General features: G+C 36.0%; 1 protein-coding gene across 1 annotated transcript; it reads right to left on the reverse strand.

Moving 5' to 3' along the window:
* Window positions 1-1,098: 1,098 nt before the first annotated feature.
* On the reverse strand, window positions 1,099-7,943 carry LOC110862825 (glycerol kinase). Its single transcript, XM_022112033.2, has 10 exons — window positions 7,707-7,943; window positions 6,889-6,960; window positions 5,903-6,089; window positions 5,129-5,343; window positions 4,693-4,802; window positions 4,506-4,608; window positions 4,324-4,434; window positions 3,663-3,919; window positions 2,748-3,097; window positions 1,099-1,936 (listed from the first exon to the last, which is right to left on the reverse strand). Exons 1-10 carry the CDS (start codon window positions 7,758-7,760, stop codon window positions 1,884-1,886), a joined length of 1,512 nt encoding a protein of 503 aa, XP_021967725.1. The 5' UTR covers window positions 7,761-7,943; the 3' UTR covers window positions 1,099-1,883.
* Window positions 7,944-9,040: the final 1,097 nt, after the last annotated feature.

Below are 9,040 nucleotides of genomic sequence, written 5' to 3' on the forward strand. Positions count from 1 at the left end.
GGATGAAAATCACAAAAGTTATCAGTTTCAAAAATCCACCAAAAATCCAATTTTGCTCGGATTTTGATAAAATTTGCATTTTTGTGATCCTAGATACCTGCTTGATAATATCCAATAGCAATCTCAACTTTTTTGAAATTTTCGAAATTTTCGAGCTGATGAATTATTCGAAAAAATTCAAAATTTCAAAAAAGTTGAGATAACTACTGGATATGATCACACAAGTATCTGGGATCACAAAAATGCAAATTTTATCAAAATCCGAGCGAAATTGGATTTTTGGTGACATTTAAAGCACATGAAAACAGGGCTTTTTTCGTGTTTTTAGCGCCTTTGAGTGGGTGTGGCGGGCGCAAATGTGGCCATGGAGTCAAACCACTTCAGGGTTTTAGTACACTCATGGGACCCTACCACATATCCAAAGGGCATCGAGATCTGTGAAGGGCAGGTGGTGACGTTCTCCTCCTGAGATGATAAAACATATTCCTTTACAACCTATGTTGATGTCACTAACAATGGAGGTCTCCCAACGTATGCTCACAGATTTCAACCAAACTAGTGTCAATCAATCACAAATATAATTAGTATGAAATTTGCAAATGGAACTATCTGCCAATATGCAGGTTTTGCAAAGATATTTGCATCAAAAGCGGGAAAAATGGACAGCAAATTTGGAAAATAAAAATTTGCCAGCCTTTGGGCGCGTTTTCCCCTCTTTTAAATGCAAATATCTTTGCAAAACCTGCGCATTGGCAGATAGTTCTATTTGCAAATTTCATACTATTTATATTTGTAATCGATTGACACTAGTTTGGTCCAAATCTGTGAGCATACGTTGGGAGACCTCCATTGTAAGCGAAAAATACCTCACAAATACAAATCTCCGAGGCTCATTTAGAAATGATTGAACTAGGCTGATTAAATACTTGAGTGAACGAAAGTGATGTATTATTTAAGTTTATCCGTATTGAACAATGGATAAATTGACGCAGAATTCCAATTAGCATCATGAAGTGTGAGCTGGGTGTTTTGCCCAGCGACAGTGATTGAGTACGAGCTGTTTTTCATTTAATATTCGGATCGTTTAATGCATAGTAATTAAAATTCCGATGACGAGGCATTTATTCAGCTAGGATTAGTAAGCATACATACCATTCTTGACATTGATATATCATTCTTCTATTGCAGTTTAAGTCAGGGTTGCAAGTGGTATATATCACCTAGTGAGATTTCATGAGATTTAATGATTTATATCAATCATCTCAGTTGGGGCTGAGTGAGAAATATGAGAAATAATGAGATAAACCTGTAGTTCATGACCCCGTCCGCTAGGTGGCGCTAGTGCATGACTCACAAATCTCAATATATCTCATATTTCTCATATCTCACTATTTCTCATTATATCTCAGTGAGATGAGATTTATGAAGGTGAGGTGAGATTTCTGCAACCCTGGTTTAAGTACTTAACCAAAACTGGCCAATATTGCATTTTAAGTACGAATTGAATTATAATCTTGTTGGGTCTGGGATTTAAATCGTACATAATGGGTTCCAATGATAAATCAACCAGAGAAGGTGTAATTTTTTTAAAATAAAAATAGGACATGAGCTAGACAAAATTTCCTAAATAGCGTATACTTAATGAGAAATATCTCTCTATACAAGATCTAGGCGAATACATATTTAGTATACGCATAACTTTATTATAACACAAGGTGAAAGGTAACTGTGGCTGACTTATGTTCATATTTATAGGTACCTTAATTAATTACGGATATCACACGATCGAGATTATTTCTATATTAAATAAAAGTCTTTCCAATTCTGATACGAACTAGTGAAACAAGGTGATTGACGAAAACTTCTTATCCTTAAGTGTAACTTTACCAAGTTCGAACAACTGCGTTTTTCCATTTGACATATCGTGCCTCCCGTTCTGGAAGAGATCATAATGATTACGTAAAGCATAATTTTCTTACTATTTCGTCAAAAATTGTGTGTACAGGGTGGTTTAAATCTCACGTTCCAATGGGAAATTTTCCTATGGGAAAAACTCATAAATTTCCATCAGTTACCAAAATTTTGCCTCGGAAGTTCAACATTTGAGAATTTTTTCATCAATTTTGAATAATCAACAAAAATTTCTCTATAATTAATGGAGATTTATAAGCTTTCCCTTTGAAAAATTTTCCATTGGAGCGTGACTTTCATGCCTGTTCAATTTTTTCCACTTCATTCAAAATGCTTTTACTTGGAAATTAAATTTTAATTATTCATTCGTACCTCATTCATTCCTCATTCATTCACTGAATAATTCATTTATTAATTCATTCGCCCCATGCATTTAACCTATGACAAAAAAGAAATGAACAAAAAGACACACTCATTCATTTTGAAATGTTGAATTGTTCATTCATTCAATGAATTACTCACTCACTCACTCATACATTCATTCATTTTGGTATAATTGAATGAAAGTGAACAGGTATGGTGACATATTTTGAAATGTTGAATTGTTCATTCATTCAATGAATTACTCACTCAGTCACTCATACATTCATTCATTTTGGTACAATTGAATGAAAGTGAACAGGTATGGTGACATATTTTGAAATGTTGAATTGTTCATTCATTCAATAAATTATTCACTCACTCATACATTCATTCATTCATTTTGGTACAATTGAATGAATGTGAACAGGTATGGTGACATTTAAACCGCCCTGTATATGCATTTATGTATGTACCTTTGGCAGTAATTCTGGGCTGAAAGGCATGCCCCGGTATGGAATCAGATTGTGTAAAAATGTCCCAAACTTGGACACCTTTCGCATTTCCGGCAGCCATTGCCGCACCCAACGCGGACATTTCCCCCATTTCCGTTCGGAGTACTTCAATCCCCAAGAAATCGGCTTGGAGTTGCATCAAGTGGTCGACAACGGTCATCCCGCCGTCCACTCGGAGCGAGGAGATTGGAACGACACCAACCTCGGAATTTATGGCTGATAGGATTTCCTTCACTTGAAATGCGACCCCTTCATAGGCTGCTCGAGTGATGTGGGATTTCGTAGAGAATTCGGTAAGACCGCAGATAAGGCTGGAAATTAGTGGAAAGGAATACTTATTATACCTTGAATTGTGCAATGATTGACTGGATTAGCCAAAATTGGGTTGATTGGTATTCCGATTGCTGCAATTTTGCCGGTTTTTGATTAATAGGATGTTGGAAAATCTTAGGAAACCGATTTTGATTCTGTGCAAGCCCAGTTTAAGCGTGGTTTTAGTGAAAACTTGAAAACTTTTGAAAATATAATAACTAATAATCGAATGCACAATTAAAATTAAATGTAAACTTGGTAATAAGGGATTGCAGAAAGTTAGTTCTTATCTCAACAGTAAGAAGCGTTAAATACATATTTGCTACAAAAGGTTCATTTTATTAAAACTCGAAAAACGGTTATCGAGCGGCTCGATAACCGCTAATCGAGATACCCGCTAATCGAGCCGATAATCGAGGTTTTACACGCTCGATTCGAGCGTGTAAAACCCGATTTTTTGCAAAACCGTTTATTTGGAAAATTGTAAAACCGGTTTTCGCTTAAACCGAAAACCGGTTTTACAGAATCGGAAAACTCGATTTTGAATGCCTTATTGGAGCTCACCCTCTCGCGTCAGATCGCCAGTAAGGGGCAAATAATCCGGAAAACGCGGGAACAAAAAATACTACTCCAGTCTCCTCCACACTTTCGGATAATTTCACCATTTCCTCGTAACTCCCACCGAAATCCAGATTGTCTCTGAGCCATCGAATGACGGCCCCCGCAATGGCGATGGATCCTTCCAAGGCGTACACGACGGGACGGTCGGGTCCCAACTGGTACCCAACAGTGGTCAGAAGACCTTGCGTGGAGGGCACGATCTAGGGAAAGAATTGGGTAAAAATGTTAAATTTAGAGTTCTTCATACATACCTGTTCACTTTCATTCATGTGGCTGATTATGATAGTGAATGAAAATGAATTTCCTGTGACTTAAAGGAAAATGGGGGAAAGATTCAGTCATTTCGGATGAGTGACTGTGAATGAAAGAATTTCGCATTCCTTTCATTTTTCCCCCTATGCTTACTTAATACATGGGGCGAAGTAAGAAATGAAGTATGATGAAGTGAAGTGATTGTGAAAGAAAATTAGTGAGGTTGAATGAAAATCTTCAGATAGAAATCGGGATGACTGAATTTTGAATGAAAAAAGTTGAACAGGTATGCTTTCATGTAAGTGATTTTACAGAATATGCATGTCTTCTCTTATTCGAAAGCAAGCATTACCGTTGATCCCGTATTGAACAGGAGAACGCCCGCCGTTCCATACGTACATTTAGCTTGGCCTGGTTTAAAACACCGTTGGCCGACAAGAGCGGCTTGTTGATCGCCCAAAATCTGTGCGGGAATTTTAAATCAGAACGTGATGATATATGTAAATACATTAAGATGAATATCTATCTACCCACTCCTGAAATTGGAACACCGGCCAGTCCAGTGGATAGTAAATGGCCATAAATTTCGGATGAAGACCGAATTTCAGGCAGGAGTTTGACATCAATTCCAAAAAAGCTGAATTGGAAAAATCAGGGTTAGCTTATGCACATGTTTACGGTTTAATTATTAAAGTTTAATTAATTTGGGTGTAATTCTTACTCGCACAAGTAGGGATCCCACTGTAGCGTCTCCAAATTCATGAGCATGGTTCGAGAAGCGTTAGTAACGTCGGTCACATGCAATCCGCCGTTACATCCTCCGGTGAGATTCTTAAAAAAAATAATTATAGTGTGGCTAATTATTAAGCCCTTTATAAGATCGTTATGTTCGTCTGTCTGTCCGTCTGTCCGTAGCTCCGATACGTTTTGAACGGAAAGACATAGAGACTTGAAATTTTGAACGTAAACTCCTAATGTCAAGGGACAGGACGAGTTCGAAGATGGACCCTGTGGGTCACACTCTTCAAGGTCAAAGGTCATGAAATGTCATTTTAAGGTCAATTTGACGGATAGCACACTTCTTTCACCCCTTGCTTACATGCGTTGTAACGGTTTATTTAATTAGTGAGAAGTTTTAATTAATTAATTAATGTTACCCAAGTTAGCCAGGAGTCCACTGTGCCAAAAAGGCATCGATCCAGATCCACGGCCTGCTTTACTTCGGGCACGTGGTCAAGGAGCCACTTTAATTTTGTGGCACTGAAATAAGTGCTCATCGGAAGGCCGGAGATTCGACGGATGTCTTCAGTTTCTTGTTTCTTAGTTGATAAAATTTCCTGCACCGTGGAAACTGTTCGGGTATCCATCCAGACTGAAATAAATGAAAATGATTTGGGGTAGTTTTGCATATTTTTTCCTGGTGGGAGATAAATTTACATTTTTTGAGGTTTATTTACAGAGTGATGAAGAAATGTGGTGAAAAATACGAATGGAATGTTTTGCCCAAACTTTATCAGGGAACAAACGTATCCCGTTCTGGTTTAAGAGGCTTGCCACATTTGAGTTTGATAGGATAATTTACAGAAAAATTTAGAAACGCACATCAGCAATGGTGGAATTGAAGAGTAGTTGAAATGTAGATAAATAGTTGGTTATTTAATTACTTATTCAATATAAGAAAGTAGTTGAATTACTTTTGCTCAATTACTCTGGAAAATGTAGTTGAACCTTAATTACAACTATATCCTTTTTTGAAACAAAATTGTAGTTAACTAGTAATTAACTACAAAACATCAATAAATTATGATAACAATGGTAATTTATCGATATGTGAGATTTTTTTAAATTCAGATCCGGAACAGGTTGAGTTTTTTGAAAAAAAAATCCTTCCTTTGTCACGAAGCTTAATTATTACGTAAATACATATTTACCAATCGCATTGTACAACGGACTTCCTGAAACCTTATCCCATGCGATGATAGTTTCTCTTTGATTTGTTATCCCAACAGCTTTTATTTGCGAGGGGGAGTGGCCCATGTCTTGCAAATTTTTGACACACCCGTCGATACAGGTTAAGATAGAAGAGAGAAGAACATTGGCGTCTTGCTCTACCCACCCCTGTAAATAAACAATTAGCAGGGTCCGGAAAAACCCCGGGTTTTACCTTGAAAACAACTACCCCGGGGTTTTACCGGGTTTTACTGGGTTTTACTGGGTTTTGGGGTTTTACTGGGTTTTACTCAATGTTTGGGGTGAACTAATATAACTTATAATGTTACACCAATATGTTAAATTGATGTATTTTATCAAGATTTACCATAAAACTAATGCAAAATACCAAAAACACACCCAAAAATCATTAATATGATCAAACTCCAAGTCTAGCTGTAAATTGTGATTTTTAGATCATAAAGAAAAATTCTAAATAAATATAGAAATTGACGGAATATTGCTCAGAGTGCTTAATTAGAGTTAGATAAGCACCTGGAAACTGATTAGATTGATTTATCTATTTGAATTTGAGATAAAACCTAGTAAAACCCGAGTAAAACCCAGTAAAACCCGGGGTCGGAATACCCTGACAATTAGGCAAAATTAAATTAACGTATCTCTTTAGGGAACGTCCATATATTACGTCATCATTTTACTGGGTGGTTTAAATCTTCCTATCTTGCCCATGGTAAAATTACCTATCCCTTAATGTATGTATACGTTGGGTGGGTGGGTGGATGCTAAAATCGAGAATTTTTAATGACGTAATATATGGATGGCCCCTTGTTCTATGTCAAAGTTATAGTTTGGAATAAATAAAAATTATAAAGAAATAATTATACTGTGTATGTTGGTTTGGATTTAACTTTTTCCACCAGTTTTAAATTTTTTTTGGAATTTAATTAATTAATTTTTTATGTCTTACTTGGTTTGGAGCACAGCGTGGAATTTCGACTTGATGAAAGGTTATCAATTTACCGGTATTGGCCTCAAAAACCTGCATATGTAAATATGTATATATTTATTTATACCTATTATCAAGATAATGCCATTTTATTTCAGCATTTAGATACTTTGCTGCAATATCAGTTCGGCACGTTTGATTGTAATTTATTTTCCGAAATAAAATTGATAACTTAGATTATGCCTATGTAAATATGTAGTAAGGATTTTAATGGATTGATTTACAAGGTTGCCATAAATCGTGACGAACTAGTCCCTTGATTAATTGCGGCGACAAAATTACTCATTTCTAATGGTGAGAGGTATTCAAGAAGTAAACTAGGAAATAAAATGGGGGTGGGGGCTAATGGAATTTGGGAAAAAAATTAAATGACCGAGTATTTCCGAGTTCACGTGCAAAGTTTAAACGACTGATTGGAAGTTGAAGAAATACTGTGAATTACAGGAAATGCCATCATTTACGTCATCATTTTATTGGGTGGATATGTAGTTTTGGTCTTCCTATCTTTCCCATGCTAAAATTCCATATTCCCTAAATAATGTTTACGTTGGTTGGGTGGGTGGGCACTACAATCTAGAATTTGTGATGACGTAATATACGGGTGGCCCCTTAGTGGAAATGCTGGCAAGTGTGTAAATATGTAAAAATTTAACCGTTGTGCTTGGTTTGGCTTAAATTTTTCCGTAATTCGGGGATAATCAAATCGCGTATTAACCTACAATGTATTTATGTATATATGCACTAAGGATTTTAATATATTACAAGATTTACAAGATTACCATAAATCGTGACGAGCTAGTCCCTTGATCAATTGCTGCGACGAAATTATTCATTTTTAAAGGTACGACGTATTGAAGAAGTATGTAGATAAACTGAATGAAATAAAGTGGGGGCGGGGGGCAAATGGAATTTGGGGAAAAATTCAATCACGTATGTACGAACGAGTTCACCTGCCAAGTTTAAACGACCGACTGGAAGTTGACGAAATATTGTGAATTTTTAGAAATGTTTAGTTGGCAGAAATGCTGGCAGGTATGTAAGTATGTCAAACTTTAACCTTGTTGTTCCTGGTTTAGCTTAAATTTTTCAGTAATTCGTGGATAATAAAATCGTGGGCTTAGATAATTGCCACAGTCACGCACTTGCTCAGGTAAAAATGTTGCTTTTCACATTAATTATGGAGACAATGGAACCTTTCAATTTGGCTGCGGTGTGAAATGAAGTTTTTGTATGGGTTTTGATTCCCCCTTTGTCTGTCTGTGGTTTGTTAATTACGTTGAAAAATTTAAGTTAATGAGATCCCTGGTATTTTTCCAAATTACGAAAAATAACAATATTGTCGTCATTGGATTAACTTTCATGTTGGGCGTACTCACGACAACGTCTTATTTCGCATCGCAACTCATTCAGCAAACTTGCGAAGTTCAAAATAGGTAAATATGTATTTGTGTTGTGAGTGGATTCGCAAAATATGACTTTGCAAATCTTTCTCTAATCTCGCAAATCCATTGAAAATCACATATTTGGGTATGGTTTTCATGGATTTGTTTAATTTATCTTATTTATTTATTTATTTTTTTAAAGGTATTTATTTATTGACAATTGAAAAGAGTGTATTCGCAGAGTATGTGTGAGTTATGCAAGAAAATCGCAAAAAGTACCGAAAAAAGGTGACTACGCGAGAGTCGTACAAAGGTAATTTTGCGAAAGACCAACATTCCAAATTGCTACGCTCTAAATAGTCTGGTAAAGTCACGCAGGTAATGATTTCTCGGTAATAAATTTGGTAATTTTACCAGGTAGTTAAAAATTCGTTACGATTATGCTAATACTTTATTACCAAGCCATTACTGCACGGTACAACTTATCATTACTACTTTGGTAGAGTCATATACATACTTATGCTTTTCGGTAATGTTTATTACCAGATTATTTTTTCCGTGTGTGTACACTCTAAATAAAAAGTAAGCAAATTGCTACTGGGCGGTGTCTATAAATATATGACTTCACCGGTATGGTGGCGATTTTCTACAAAACTGTAGTAAATTTGCTTCACCGCCCAGTAGCAATTTGCTTACTTTTTATTTAGAGTGTAACTTTGACTCTCTCTTTT

This window comes from Folsomia candida, unplaced genomic scaffold (assembly GCF_002217175.1).
Source record: "Folsomia candida strain VU population unplaced genomic scaffold, ASM221717v1 Fcan01_Sc071, whole genome shotgun sequence".
NCBI classification, from domain to species: Eukaryota; Metazoa; Arthropoda; class Collembola; order Entomobryomorpha; family Isotomidae; genus Folsomia; species Folsomia candida.

Bases quoted from the DNA above. Each gene is read 5' to 3' on its own strand.
- LOC110862825 (XM_022112033.2), bottom strand. From the start codon at position 7,760: ATGAATAATTTCGTCGCAGCAATTGATCAAGGGACTAGCTCGTCACGA. The intron at 4,609-4,692 runs GTAAGAATTACA...TTTCCAATTCAG, and splicing joins TGGGATCCCTACTTGTGCGA to CTTTTTTGGAATTGATGTCA. The intron at 4,435-4,505 runs GTGGGTAGATAG...ATTCCCGCACAG, and splicing joins CCGGTGTTCCAATTTCAGGA to ATTTTGGGCGATCAACAAGC.